Source organism: Dreissena polymorpha, chromosome 10, assembly GCF_020536995.1.
Source record: "Dreissena polymorpha isolate Duluth1 chromosome 10, UMN_Dpol_1.0, whole genome shotgun sequence".
In the NCBI taxonomy this organism is placed as follows: domain Eukaryota; kingdom Metazoa; phylum Mollusca; class Bivalvia; order Myida; family Dreissenidae; genus Dreissena; species Dreissena polymorpha.
Window position 1 is genome coordinate 15,736,365 of NC_068364.1, and position 16,283 is coordinate 15,752,647.

The 16,283-nt window shown below is 35.8% G+C and overlaps 1 protein-coding gene across 6 annotated transcripts in view; it reads right to left on the minus strand.

The window, feature by feature from the left end:
- Positions 1-16,283, minus strand: part of LOC127848594 (protein FAM126B-like) — an 81,340-nt gene that overhangs the window by 40,708 nt on the left and 24,349 nt on the right. For all 6 annotated transcript variants that reach the window (XM_052381140.1, XM_052381141.1, XM_052381142.1 and 3 more), the window contains one exon: positions 3,240-3,284. In XM_052381140.1, the coding sequence (XP_052237100.1) occupies positions 3,240-3,284 (45 nt within the window). The remainder of the gene's footprint in view (positions 1-3,239; positions 3,285-16,283) is intronic.

Consider the following 16,283-nt stretch of genomic DNA (forward strand, 5'->3'; position numbering starts at 1 on the left):
GTGTAGGTGTTACAGATGATAGTCATGTTGTTGTATGAGAGCAGGCATCATCACAGAGCCATATTCTGAGACATTCAAGTGTCATACACTGTAACTGCAAAGTGCCTTGTGATATTTGTTTTGTTTTTGAACTCCGCCTAAATTTTATGCTTAACATCTTCAGACAGTGAAGATCCAATGAAAACTGATTGAATTAGAGAGCCGAAATTGAAGGTGCAAATATACTGACAGACAACAAACAGTGTGAAAACTATATGCTTCAGTTTGGTGAAGATCCAATGAAAACTGATTGAAGAAGAGAGCCGAAACAGAACGTGCTAATATACTAAAACAAGAAATAGTGTGGAAACTAAATGCCTCAGTTGGGTGATGATCAGATAAAAACTGATTGAATAAGAGAGCCGAAACCCCAAGTGTGGATATAATGAAGGACACTGGACAATCTGGAAACTATATGCATCCCTTAGGGTTATTATCAAAACATAAATCAATAAATTTCTGCATGAGAATTCCTGCCTTCGGAAAGTTTACTTACTGTTCCAATAAAATGAATCATTACCGACTAATCTGACAACTCGATAATCACCCAGCGAAGAATCGGATACAGATATATTTTAAATGAAGATTCATATAAATAATTCAACACAGATGGTAGACAGAAACCTGTCTTGCATGACAGGGCTTATAAATCTGCTTTCAGAGTTCGGAGACTAATTAATTAGCGATTTCTTCATAGGATGGAATAGAAGAGAAAAACCTGGTTCTATACTTTTTTGAAACAGTGCTGTCTGATACACTCCACAGAAGAATTTTGGTCTGGGTGCAGTATACTGGTAATCAATTACAATGCAAGAATGTTCAATCATGTACAGTAATGGATATTGTACATTTACAATCATATCATTTCAATTATTTCTAAAAGAACATTAGGGGAGCTAATATGGTCAGTATAGTTTAGAGAAGTAGTCAAATTAACAGGGTAACTAGTTCTGTGGACAAAACTACTTATACAAAAGTCCCGTCAGACAAATGTAGAAAACATTAAGGCAAGCAATTCCACTAAGCCAATTCTGGTCATCATAAACAACAAACAAATTCTGACAAGCAATGCCTCATCATTATTCAGGATATATATAGTGTACGGATTCTAAGGAGGGATTAACCCATTTATACCTAGTGGACTCTCCCTTCCTTCTTAATTGGATCAATTTATTTTCAAAATTAGGGATGTCTAGTATACAGGGCTATAGATAACAAACGTTTTTGCGTTATTACGTAATTAAAATAACCAAAAACGTAATTAAATTCAAAATAAAGCGTACAAAAGCGCAAATACAAATTTAATAACGTAATGCCCGTAGAAACCTTGCATCACAAAACGCAAGTCTTACAAACACCGGGCGTATTTTTTAGACTGCTATAATTTTCCGTACAAAAATGTACCGGTTAGTTTATATGCTGTCCTTATAATGAAGAAAAGAAGGCAGTCTTTCCAGCAGTTATCAATCTTTGGAGCATTATTGTAATTATTCGTAGACCCATCCGATTTCTACTTTCATTTTCAAGGTATTCAACTCAAAATGACTCGAAAATGGGGTGCATCGCTTTGAACAGCCATAACTTCATCAATTGTGCAGCGATTTTCACGAACTCAGTCTTATTCAACACAAAAATAAATGAACTTTGATCAGAAATTCAGTAGTTGTTTGTTGTTATGTACAGGTACCTTTTTGAATTCCATATTTGTATAAATAATTTAGTAAACCTTTGTAGATTTTTATTATATCATATATGTCATTACCTAAATTACCCCATTGAGTTAAAAAAAACAAGGTTGAAAAACCCAATTAAGCTCAAAAGTATGGGGTGACAATTTTTGCTAGAACTCTATTGAATTTAGAAAAACCCTATAGTTGTCAAAAACAGAGGGTGAATTACCCAATATACCCCAAAGTTATCAATAGCCCTGAGTATATTTATTTCTATATTTAGAATATTTCTTACAGAAATTCCTTTAAGCAAACAGCGCAGACCCTGATGAGACGCCGCATCATGCGGCATCTCATCTGGATCTTCGCTGTTTGCCAAGGCCTTTTTTCTAGACACTAGGCATAAATGGATTAATTCAATCAAATTCTATTCTAGAAAACTGTGTCAAATCAAAAGGAATCATGTTTACTTGAATCAATGCTTATTCAGGAGATCCAAAACTTGGGTACGTAGAGTATACTTGGTGACGGTTGAAAACATAATTATAGTTACACTTAGAGACTTTTCTAACGCAAAACTTTCCAAACTTGAATATCTCACTTGTTAGTTAAGATTTTGATTTTAAATTCTTAATGTGATCATTAGACTACATTCTGAGCAAGGTCACAATAAAATCATTGATCCGTGATGATTGGGTGCTTAAGCACATGGGGTATGTATAGTTTCATCTTTTTGCACTTGAAAAAAGTGAAATGCAATATTATTCTAAATTTCTTTTTAAATTTTATCATTTTAGGTGGGTTAACTGGCTTATTTAAACTTTAACTGAAAAAACACACATATTTCATATATGGCCCTCTCTTCACAAAATTACTGTGTTTCATTAACTGAACTTGATTTTTTTTTAGTTATTAGTGTAGGATCTATTTTTAGTTTTTTAATACTTAGATACTGAAAATTGTTGTCACCTAAAAATAGTGAAATAACTTGCATATTTCCCATATGGCCCTCTATCAACATACCAAGTTACAAGAACCTGGTTTAAGTATTTTGCTGGAGTTATCACAAGATCCAGAGTGTTATTTTGTGTTCAAATTTGGGTCCGTTAGGGGCACCCATTCCCAATGGAAAAAAGTATATATTTTTCACAAATGGGACCTTAAAAATCCCAATTGAAGGTTTCCAAAAAACATTTTTTTTTAATAAGACTTAACATATAAATTATCTCCAAATCCAGCTTCATAAATTATACCTTCTAGAAATCACTTTTATTATCAATTTCAAAGTATATGTAAGCACAATTTTAGTCAAAAGGTGATATTTCCCAATCCAAAGGGAACCCTTGCCATTCCCAAAATGGTGACAAAAAACACTGATCCAAAACACTCATCCAGAATCAGACGATCAGACGCACATGCCGACACACAGAACCATGGGTTAACCTACAGTCCCCTCCAGTTAACACTGAAAGGGGACTAATGATCTACTGAAAGTAACAAATATCCTCTATGGGTGATTGGTTTACTTACCAAGTTATACACTGCCAAAAGGAACGTCTCCACCCCACCACATTTCTGAAAGAAAATTAAAAGCCATTAAAACAAACGACATAGATGAGCAGTACATTAATGATTTAAGTCAGGTTCTGGGAAACTGGGCTTAATGTATGCACGTTAAGAGTTGGACGTGACTTTCTGCATTGATTGTATTTTCCCATTAAAGGAAGTATCTTTAAAGCGATTATCCATTTTAAGCATAAAAAGTCGTCCCTGTGAAACCTGAGTGGACTTCACAGTCAAAATTGGGATGACACTTTACACCCGTTGCCCCACAGCAAGGCTCAAAGTGGACTTCACAGTCTAAATTGGGATGACTCTTTACACTCGTTGCCCCACAGCAAGGATGACACTTTACACCCTTTGCCCTACAGCAAGGATGACACTTTACACCCGTTGCCCCACAGCAAGGTTCATGGGATGACACTTTACACCCGTTGCTCCACAGCAAGGCTCATGGGATGACACTTTACACCCGTTGCCCCACAGCAAGGCTCATGGGATGACACTTTACACCCGTTGCCCCACAGCAAGGCTCATGGGATGACACTTTACACCCGTTGCTCCACAGCAAGGCTCATGAGATGACACTTTACACCCGTTGCCCCACAGCAAGGCTCATGGGATGACACTTTACACCCGTTGCTCCACAGCAAGGCTCATGGGATGACACTTTACACCCGTTGCCCCACAGCAAGGTTCATTGGGATGACCCTTTACACCCGTTGCTCCACAGCAAGGCTCATTGGGATGACACTTTACACCCGTTGCCCCACAGCAAGGCTCATGGGATGACACTTTACACCCGTTGCCCCACAGCAAGGCTCATGGGATGACACTTGACACCTGTTGCCCCACAGCAAGGCATTGGGATGACACTTTACACCCGTTGCCCCACAGCAAGGCTCATTGGGATGACACTTTACATCCATTGCTCCACAGCAAGGCATTGGGATGTCACTTTACACCCGTTGCCCCACAGCAAGGCTCATGGGATGACACTTTACACCCGTTGCCCCACAGCATGGCTCATGGGATGACCCTTGACACCCGTTGCCCCACAGCAAGGCTCATGGGATGACTCTTGACACCTGTTGCCCCACAACAAGGCTCAATTTTTTAAACAAATGTAGAAACAGGAACACGCTGACCCCTCTAGGTTGAAAGCTATCCATCATATATACTAGTCATGAATATTGATCAATATTGGGCAATATAAGCTATGATTGTGCAAGAATTGTGTTTATTCCTACATCATCTAACCATATATTTACTTTAAATCAAACGTATTTATTTTAGCTCAAGTGCATTCAACGCCTTCGCTTATTGAGACTCTCAAAAGTCCATTACCTGGGTAGAATCAGTACTTGGCTTTATTGAAGCGATACTATTAAGAACGCTCCAACTGTGGTGTTGAACCCCTGACCACCCAATGGCCTGACACAACATCTTCTAAGACCTTATAATTAAGTAATATTTTTGTAATTGTCATGAGAACTACTTTCAACTGTACAACCATCATTTCTATTACCAGCAATGTAATACATTAATACAAATTCATAAACTCATAGAGATTTTATTTATAGCCATTACATAAATGACATCAAAATAGAGACTTTTTGTGATTTTATTGTTTTGTTTAATTAGAATAATTTTGAATCATTGTGTTTATATAAAAAGCTTTGAATATTGAATCAAAATACTGGACAGCAGGTTATTTGATAGATATCACAAAATATGTTAGAAAAATGACCTATTACATGTGTGTTTGTCTATTCAGCAAGAAAAACGGAAGCTCAATAACTAAATGCAAATTGGAATTGCCATGCCATGGCATGTGTTGTTTTTTCTGTCTTTAATGGCAGCTGAGTATGAAAAGAAAACTGATAGCTTTTAATTATACGATCTCATTTTACTAGACAAAAGAGAGTAATTACTACCAATGTGGTGTGAGTGTGTTCTTGGTTTTTGGTTGCAATCCAGTACAACCATGTCAGAGACAATTGATAACATTAACCCATTTATGCCTAGAGTCTAGAAAAAAGGCCTTGGCAAACAGCGTAGACCCAAATGAGACGCAGCATGAAGCGGCATCTCATCAGGGTCTACGCTGTTTGCTTAAAGAAATTTCCGTAAGAAATATTCTAAATGTAGAAATAAATATACTAGACATCCCTAATCTTGGAAATAAATTGATCCGATTTAAAAGGATGGGAGAGTCCACTAGGCATAAATGGGTTAAATTGGAACATTTGCAGGCAGGATTGAATCAATGCTAATTAAGTTTACAACAGCTTTTTCTCTTGTCTTTAGACAAAGTGAAACATACATCAAGGTTATGTAGAAGAGAAATAACAAATAGTCAATAATTAAGGTTATCTAAAAAATAGATATTTAATTATCTTTGACACTAAATACAGATAAATACATCAAACCATCCTAACTATTTAATTTCTGATAAAAAAGGAGCCAAGATTTTTTTTTCAAATTTGAACTTATTATTATTATTAACATTTCTGCATAGATCATCAAAAAGAACTGTCAGGCAAGTTTGCATTTCACTCAATCAAAATTGAATTATATAAAACAAACTTGCAGAATTTCTAAAATGCTGTCAGTCATTTATCACATGGTGCAAGAGAATCAGAAATTCATACATTTTCCATTAAAAATTATAAACTTTGTGCAACATCATAACAATATCTTGGTTTGCTGATTTTAGCTAGAAATAAAGGAGCAAGAGTTTTGTTTGTGATATTCTGACATGTTTGAAGCATGCATGTCAATTTTAATGCAGCGCTTAAAGTAACTATAGTATCCATGAAACTGATGGATGCTACCTGGTGACATACTTGGTCTATATATAGGTTAATTATGCGGAATTATTGTTTAACCCTTTCCACCAAGAAGTGAAAATGGCTATATACCAGAACAGTTAGCAAGTAACTCGCAGTCTGTTAAGGTTTTGTGCTGTTTGCTGCTCATCAGTATCTAAGTTTGGAGATGAATCCTTAAAAACATTAATCTAGTAAGAAATGTCTTAAATTAAATATAACTTTCTAAGGGACTGCAATGGCCTGAAACTACTTTTCTAAGTGGTAAAGGGCTAAGGGGCAATAACTATCTGAAAACTAATTGGAGTTGAACAACCTGACAATACGTTCGACTTTACCATGTGGGCACTCTGCATAAAAAGGTTCATCAAATTCAGATCAGTTAATTCCTGTGACCTAACAAACAAAAATAACATTAAAATTTCAATGTCACATTACAAATCAAATGGAAATATCTGCCTGAAAAACTATTGGGAGTTGAACAACCTGTCAATATGCACATCTACAGCCAATATCAAGATGTAACTCAACAGAACTATTATTAAGGACGTACGCGGCAGTTTAGTTTTAAGCAAATTTGTTTTGACTGTAACACCGGTTGCGCAATAAGTGTATGCTTTTTCGGATATTCGAATAAAAACGGCATGCATAGTCAATAAGGGAATGCTACCAAGACATAAAGTTTTATGAAGTTTAGAAGATTGATAAACAATGTGTAGCCCCTAAATAACACAGTAAGAATCAACCATCATTCCTGTGACTTCAAAAACCTTTGTTTATCGCGTGTTTGTAACAACAAGCAAGAATCTCATTACGGAAAACAGGCAATACTTCCTTATAACTTAAAATGTTTGAGTCGCAAGAACAACATTAAAACGGATAGCTTTTCTTCAAATTTAGCAATTTGCCTTTGAATCATCATATATTAAAAACATGCCATCAAAGTATACTGTATGTGTTATATATAAAATAAAATCAAAATCGGTATGTGCATTTTATGGTAAGCTTAAAAAAAATTCAGAAAACTTTAATTTCTCAAACCACGGCTTCAGATATCAACTTGTATGTAGTGTTGTTTGAGACAATTTACTACATAGACTATCTGATGAATTAAAACTTTTCATCCACAATGCTCTGATACTTCTGAACATATATGCGGATGTTGGTGCACCTTGCCGCACGTGTACATAAGACTTGCATTTTTGTTATTAGCTCAATTTATTTCGCTCTGACCAATATTGTTCCAACAAATAAAATAACATTGCCTTTTTTTGGTACAAAATTGATTAAAAAAACACATTGATGTGCACTAAGGCATTTACAGGCCGGTCAATCGTAACGCAAAGTATTTGAACGTACGCCTTAATGATCTCGATATACATCATTTATAATTTGTATTTTCATTATATTCAAATCTACATTTGCATACAATAATACATTGGTAAAGTCATGTCAAGAATTTCAAAAGAAAAGTGAAATACCCCTTTTAATGTATTAAATTATTTTGTTTTTTGTTTGGTTCAGTTTAATCTCATATTTGTTTGATCTTGCTACACATAATTTGTGTTGTCACTTAAATTAAAATCATCTTTTGCATTGGCATACATACAAAAAAATTGGTCAAGTCATGTCAAGAATTAAACTCAATACCTTGGATATGCCCCTTTAGTATATTGTATACATCTTGTTTTCAGTTCGTTACTGTATTATTCAGTATGATTTACTCATCTTGCTACACATAATTTGTGTTTTCATTTACATTTAAATCTACTTTTTCATTGGCATACAGCAATACATGTACTAGTATGTGTTTTGACCTGCACCATGTACATGGTTTTTACTGTGTTTTTAAACTGCATTTTAATACATGCAGTTAAACTGCATTTGTGAACAAACGACAACGGTGACCTATTGTTTTGTTTATATATTTGTATTAAGTTATAAGTCATTAAACATTTAGTTAAATCTGGAAAAAATCTAGGTGGAGGAAGGCATGTTAAAATAATGATTTGATGCATTTTATTTATTTTCATATGTGAAAGTTTGTTGTTTTTGTTGATGTTTAAAAATTGATAAAAAACATAAACGAATCGATTCATGTTTAAAAAAAAAAATTACAGTCAAATTAAATCAGTAGTACATATTTTGTGAGAAATAAAGGTTGTTTTCAACACTTTTGTCATTAATTTACTCTAGTTTGTATGTTATTACCTTATCGGTGAATTGTTCTTGTGCTGAAATATGCTTGTTGTTCAAGTGCGAATAAAAAATGAACAACAATGGTGACCCATGATTTTTATTTTATTTTTCTATCCACAACAGATGGTTCTACCTATACTAAAAATTATCAAATTCTGGGTGGAGCAAAATTTGCATTAAAACTGCAGCATACGTTTTAAAGGGCAGTAAATAAACAAAGAAGAATGAACATAAAAAGTGGACGTCTCAAGCCATACAGGAAAGTGTATGTTTAATTTCACGAAATTCTGATCATTACTACCTGAAATCTTTAGCCCAAACAAAAACTAGATAATGACATATTTATATCCAAAGGGCAATAACTTCCTGAAAATTAATTGGACCTCAAGGAATTGACATAAAGGCACATGTCCTTTCTATAAGTATGCTATATTATGAAAAAAGGAATATTGAAAGAGAGCAGAAAGGTATTCAGGCCACGACTTTTATATTTCTTGGTTTACAAAACCGCCGACCCTAATTTTTGGAAAATGGGAAAAAAAAATAAAATCGGAAAATCGTCTTTTTTTTAATTATTTTATTCCCGACCGCACTGCAAAATGAGCGAAATGAGAAAAAAAACGATCCGGTTTGAGTACGGTTGCGAATAAAATCAAATAAGTACAATCAACGATTGGTTCACATATATTGCAGAGATCGGGATATTTTTCAATGTGACACATTATGTACCAGTCCTTTTATGGGCACTTCTCAAAATTTATTTCGGGTAAAAATTACAGACAATAAGAAAATCAGCGTCAGTCAAATGTCGACCCCATCAAAATTTATTTCCGTGTCTGTGACGCAACTATATTGTTTAACATGTTAATTATATTAAACAAACCCGATAGTATTTGATAATAAGTATAAATAATCCAATAAAACACTGCCATTATTTACGATATATGTGTTTAGGAATTTTGTAAACACGTCCGCCATAGTTTATAGGAACTGTACAGAAAGTTTGGAAATCGGAACAAATCGGTATATCTCGGAAAATCATTGATAAATGTATTTGTCGTTTCAATGCTTAGGGCCGAGTAATTTCGGCAAATCGGAACTCAACTTGTGTAAAACACTAGCTCAATTAACCGTTAACTCCGCCTCCGTTCTCTGCAAAAGATTCGAAGGCGGAGCTATGCACGTGCTTTTATTAAATTGGAGGATTGCAATTGAGAAACAAACACACGATTGGTTCGGCATGTTGATTGCTAGACAAAGGAAGCCAATTTTTTCGGCGCGAAATTTGTCGCTTTATTGCTTCCGACAGAAAGCGGCTTTCCTTTGATGACGTCAAACTGTCAATTCACGCAGACTGCACATTTTCGGAAGACTTTAACTGACTCCTTGTTTACAATTCCAGTAAAAAAAAACACTTGCTAACATTAAACTTTGGATTAAATTATCAAAATAAAGCAAAAGCGAAGTTGACAAATATGATTAAATTAATTCGCGTCAGTTCAAATAAGACGTTTTGCGTTGTAAATCAACGAGTTTTCATGACAACAACAACTTTGACAAACATTACCGCGACGACGCATGGATCGATCTACCTCGATTTTTTTTTCATGTACGATCTCATAAGTCGAGTAAGAGCAAACACATACCGAGTAATTTGTGTATGAGTAGTTTATCTTATATAAGATTTATGCAACGGGCATCGCATTGCGTAATGGTGCGCATCCAATTATGGAAATGAAGCGCAGTTTTTCGTTTTAATGGGAGAAGAACGCATGTCATGTAATGGAGTGTTTAAAATTGCCTGATGTTACATAAGGTGCTGTTAGGACTCATTTCATTTGAAGATATAGATGTGTTTCATTGCATAATTTGATTTTTTGTCTCTGTGTTAAGGTTATAAAAGATATGTTGTCTTTGTTCTGATGTTATTAGTATTAACTTTTTTTTCCAATGATGTTTTTTTTTTTTTTTTTTTTTCGACCGCCCGATGGACCATTTTCAAAATAATTTTTGTAAACCAATAAAAAAAAAAGTCGTGGCCTCAAGGACAGATGGAAGTTGACATCCATTTTCCCATTATTATTGGAAGCAAATGCCATGCCTCAATTATCACAGCGTAACCATAGCGATTGAAAAATTATATACTGAAACAGATATTGATTCAAAAATACTGTTATACGATCATGGCCTCAATCAGTCAACATCAGACTGATAATGCTGTTGTTTATGTGCTGAACAATGCAGAATGATTTCCCAAATGTATTGCCAATCCAAGGTTTAAAAAAATATTTATTTATTTTTTAATAAATTGCTAATTTTTTTTTCATTTCCCTAGTCCTCTTTATAAGTTGAAACTGAGTAAATATAACATTGACAAAACCTGTATTCTCAATTTAAAAATATTTGTAATCAAAAGAAAATTAACACCAATGTCCCAATTTAAGTCAAAACAACATGATTTTTGTCAAAACAATGGGCCCTAACCACATTCCCAGTAGGTTTTATGCTGTTTGTTGCTCATCAGTAACTAAGGGTTGGAAATGAAGCCTTTAAAACTTGAATTTAGGAAGGAAGGTATTTAATTGAATGTAGCTTTCTAAAGGACTGCGTCAAAATACGAATCTAAGGGGGAAAAGGTTTAATTAAAGCACAGAAATGGCTTTTGACAACACTTTAATTTTGCACGATGGTCTGGATCTAAACTAACCATATACAATACAGTCCAAGCGTTTTCCCCAAAAAACGCACTCCCTCCGCATTTTTTCTGCTAGCTAGTGTTTACCCGGACTTGGAAAGCGAGGTGAACACGCTAAAACGCTCGGCGTTCCCCCGAGTTCGCTAATACCCGCGGCGTGTATTACTTTAGCCTAGTCAGTAAATGCAGACAATTTCCGTTCTTATCAGCGACAGCCGCGCAACACTGCGTAAGCAGTGCGCTACTGGGCATGCCAAAAAATAAAAACATTGTTATCAAAAATTGTTTAAATACTGTGGCATATAAAAATAAAGATAATTGTATAGAAAATTAATACGTATAAAAATTATGTTTTTTAATTCACAGGTACATCTACAATATGAATCAATATACAACATGTTAAGTGTTTTGAAAATTAATATTAATGAATAACACAAGAATAAATGTTTCGTAAAATTTCCAAATGAGAATAATAATTAGTAATCCGAAACACACTAACGATTTTTAAAGTTAACACGACGTTTACAAATGCTTCCAATATACAGTCATCATGTATATTTCCCGACAAAAGCGCGAAAATATGCTGCAATGTACAACGGGTCATTAGGTATACTCCTGGAAAGCGTGCGTGTTTTGATTTTTTGATACAAACTTTGTAGCGCAGAGAACATTGAATTCTGTTGATTTCGGTTAAAAGTTTCTTTGGTATTTTTTAACACAATTATATCACGAATAAGTTGATATTTCCTCCAAATTAATTTCAAATCATACACGCCGAATCTTTATTGTTGCGGCATTTTAGTAGAGTAATTATTTTAACAGTAATTGTACTGTAAACTGATTAAAGAAGACATCTGGACGGAACTGGATTAAGTGTTTGACATTATGAAAACACGCAAAGCTTTTCTACTGACCTATTGTGGTAGACTGCTGTCTGCGGTGTTTTGACTAAAGGGATTAACATGTGTGAATGTCATTCTGCCGATTTGGTCAATAATTACTGGTATAACATTGTTTTGAATGTCGACGCAACTAGAATACAACTGTGAATATTTAATGTAACCATCAACTCAATAGTTACCACCTTCTTTTAGCAATCAATGGAATAACCTGCCTACAAAGGGACAAAATAGTGACAAAACCAGGTTTTTAGTTGAAAAAAGTCTAATAAAGGGAGACAATTCAAAATGTGTATTGTTAACACCCTTGTGAAAAATTGACCTTGATTTCAATTAGAAAACCAGGGCTGTTTGTAAAACATGCATGCCCCCCATAAGGGCTGTCAGTTGTAGTGGAATCCATTGTGTGATTACGTTTTTTTCACTGTGACCTTGACCTTTGACCTAGTGACCTGAAAATCAATAGGGGTCATCTGCCAGTCATGATCAATATACCTATGAAGTTTCATGATCCTAGGCCTAATTATTCTTTAGTTATCATCCGGAAACCATTTTACTGTTTCGAGTCACTGTGACCTTGACCTTTGACCTAGTGACCTGAAAATTGATATGGGTCATCTGCCAGAAAATTAGAGTTTTTGTAAGTAAGATACTGACTATAGTAAAGGTGGATTCATTGATCCTATTATATGTCATGCTTTTTGGTCAAATTTCCCGACAATTTTTTACGGAATGTCCCGATTTAGACATGAAAAATTCTGGCATGGTCATCATTTCGGATGTAATTTTTCGGATACCTTTTTCCCCCCATTTTAAATCCAGACCGATTGATGTTGTGGGAAAATATGATTTTATAATTATGTGATGAATTATGTATTATGATATAATAATAAAATTTTATTTGAAAATCAGGAAGGCAAACAAAGTTAAATTGATCGTTATCTCGTTTAACACGGAGTTTCCCCTGCGTTCCCAATGCAAAGGGCCGCTGTGTGGGCTTATCAATTTTGCCGATCGTTAACCGCAGAGTCCCAAATCATGCAAACGCCACGTATCGCGGGATTTTCTTAATCTCCCTCGGAGATACTGCCCGCGGAGTAGCAAGGGAAATTGGGGAAAACGCGTGGACTGTACTCTATGAAATAAGACCCATTTTTCCAAGTTTCTGATCATGCTATGAAAGGTAAAAAAACAAACTGTGCACAATGATTTCCAATGACAGAAAATTAATATCAATGGGTTCCAGTTATTAACCTTAATCACAGCCTCAATCCACCCTTGTACATTTACAGACAGATGTTTCCAACTGATTATTAATTGCGTCGCATTCTGAGAAAACTGGGCATAATTCATGTGCGTAAATTGTCGTCCCAGATTAGCCTGTGCAGTCTGCACAGGCTTACCAGGGACGACACTTTCCACCTAAACTTGATTTTCGGTAAGGAGGGACTTCCTTGAAACTAAAAATACCATTCAAGCGGAAAGTGTCGTCCCTGATTAGCCAGTACGTACTGCACATGAATTAAGCCCAATTTTCTCAGAACAAGACACAATTTATAACGCCTACTCTGTTAAGTCTGACATTTATTAGATATTATTATGCACGAAAGATCAAGGGCAAAGTAGACAGCAATCTTAATCCTATTAAGTTTTCAACTCCTTAAATTTTTTGAAATATTGTACAAACTACAGATGCATTATATAAGGGGAGTACAATTCAATGTCATAGGCTTGCAATGGCCAGTGAAAAATCCTGTCAAGGTTGATTTGTCTTATTCTAGTCAGACTGGGGGAGTATATTTTCCCTGTGTTCATTTGTAAAATGACGTAAAAACTTTTTAAATGTCGACTCCACATCACCTTAAACTTTGTTCTTAATCATTATCACACTGGAAAGCCAGAAATTTTAACACATTAAATACAATCTGCAGATCTAGAGTTAGCATGCGTGATCACTAGCCAGGGGGAGCATTCATAAAATGTGTATGCCCCTGCATTTTTGTAAAAGTAAAGCTGTACCCTTCAAAACAAAACAAGTTGCTTAATAACAAAATGTTAAAAGATAAATAGATTATATATAATGTTTCAATAAATAAGCCACAATAATCTGATATTTTAAAACTCAAAAGCTCAAGCTTAGTAAAAAAAAGTAACTATCCCCCATCACTTTGTCAGCTGTGTTCAAAAGCAAGCTTTGTAACAAAAGTAACAATCCCCTCACCACTTTGTCAGCTGTGTTCAAGAGCAAGTTTTGTAACAAAAGTGACAATCCCCTCACCACTTTGTCAGCTGTGTTCAAGAGCAAGCTTTGTAACTTAAGTGACTTAATCCCCTCATCACTTTGTCAGCTGTGTTCAAGAGCAAGCTTTGTAACTTAAGTAACTTGATCCCCTCACCACTTTGTCAGCTGTGTTCAAGAGCAAGCTTCGTAACTTAAGTGACTTAATCCCCTCACCACTTTGTAAGCTGTGTTCAAGAGCAAGCTTTGTTACTTAAGTGACTTAATCCCCTCACCACTTTGTCAGCTGTGTTCAAGAGCAAGCTTTGTAACTTATGTAACTTGATCCCCTCACCACTTTGTCAGCTGTGTTCAAGAGAAAGCTTCGTAACTTAAGTGACTTAATCCCCTCACCACTTTGTCAGCTGTGTTCAAGAGCAAGCTTCATTACAAAAGTGACCATCCCCTCACCACTTTGTCAGCTGTGTTTCAGAGCAAGCTTTGTAATAAAAGTGACCATCCCCTCACCACTTTGTCAGCTATGTTAAATAGCAAGCTTTGCAACAAAAGTGACAACCCCCTAACCACTTTGTAAGCTGTGTTCAAGAGCAAGCTTTGTAACAAAAGTTACTTAATCCCCTCACCACTTTGTAAGCTGTGTTCAAGAGCAAGCTTTGTAACAAAAGTGACAATCCCCTAACCACTTTGTAAGCTGTGTTCAAGAGCAAGCTTTGTAACAAAAGTTACTTAATCCCCTCACCTCTTTGTACGCTGTGTTCAAGAGCAGGCTTTGCAACAAAAGAGACAATGCCCTCACCACTTTGTCAGCTGTGTTCAAGAGCAAGCTTTGTAACTAAAGTGACAACCTCCTCACCACTTTGTAAGCTGTGTTCAAATGCAAGCTTTGTAACTAAAGTGACAACCTCCTCACCACTTTGTCAGCTGTGTTCAAGAGCAAGCTTTGTAACAAAAGTGATTATCCCCTCACCACTTTGTCAGCTGTGCTCAAGAGCAAGCTCTTATACAAAAGTGACAATCCCCTCACCACTTTGCCAGCTGTGCTCAAGAGCAAGCTCTATAACAAAAGTGATTATCCCCTAACCACTTTGTCAACTGTGCTCAAGAGCAAGCTCTATAACAAAAGTGACTATCCCCTCACCACTTTGTAAGCTGTGTTCAAGAGCAAGCTTTGTAACAAAAGTAACAATTCCCTTGCCACTTTGTAAGCTGTGTTCAAGAGCAAGCTTTGTAACAAAAGTAACAATCCCCTTACTACTTTGTGAGCTATGTTCAAGAGCAAGCTTTGTAACAAAATTTACTTAATTCCCTCACCACTTTGTCAGCTGTGTTCAAGAGCAAGATTTGTAACAAAAGTGACAATCCCCTTACCACTTTGTCAGCTGTGTTCAAGAACAAGCTATGTAACAAATGTGACTATCCCCCACCAATCAGCTTGACTATCCCCCACCAATCAGCTGTGTTCAAGAGCAAGCTTTGTAACTAAAGTGACAATCCCCTCACCACTTTGTAAGCTGTGTTCAAGAGCAAGCTTTGTAACAAAAGTTACTTAATCCCCTCACCACTTTGTAAGCTGTGTTCAAGAGCAAGCTTTATAACAAAGGTGACCATCCCCTCACCACTCAAGTGTGTTCAAGAGCAAGCTTTGTAACAAAAGTGACAATCCCCTCACCACTTTGTAAGCTGTGTTCAAGAGCAAGCTTTGAAACAAAAGTTACTTAATCCCCTCACCACTTTGTAAGCTGTGTTCAAGAGCAAGCTTTGTAGCAAAAGTGACCATCCCCTCACCACTTTGCCAGCTGTGTTCAAGAGCAAGCTTTTTTAACTAACCACTTTGCCAGCTGTGTTCAAGAGCAAGCTTTTTTAACTAAAGTGACAATCCCCTCACCACTCAACTGTGTTCAAGAGCAAGCTTTGTAACTAAAGTGACTATCCCCTCACTACTTTGTCAGCTATGTTCAAGAGCAAGCTTTGAAACTAAAGTGACTATCCCCTCACCACTTTGTAAGCTATGATCAAGAGCAAGCTTTGTAACTAAAGTGACTATCCCCTCACCACTTTGTAAGCTGTGTTCAAGAGCAAGCTTTGTAACTAAAGTGACAACCTCCTCACCACTATGTCAGCTGTGTTAAAGAGCAAACTCAGTAATGCATG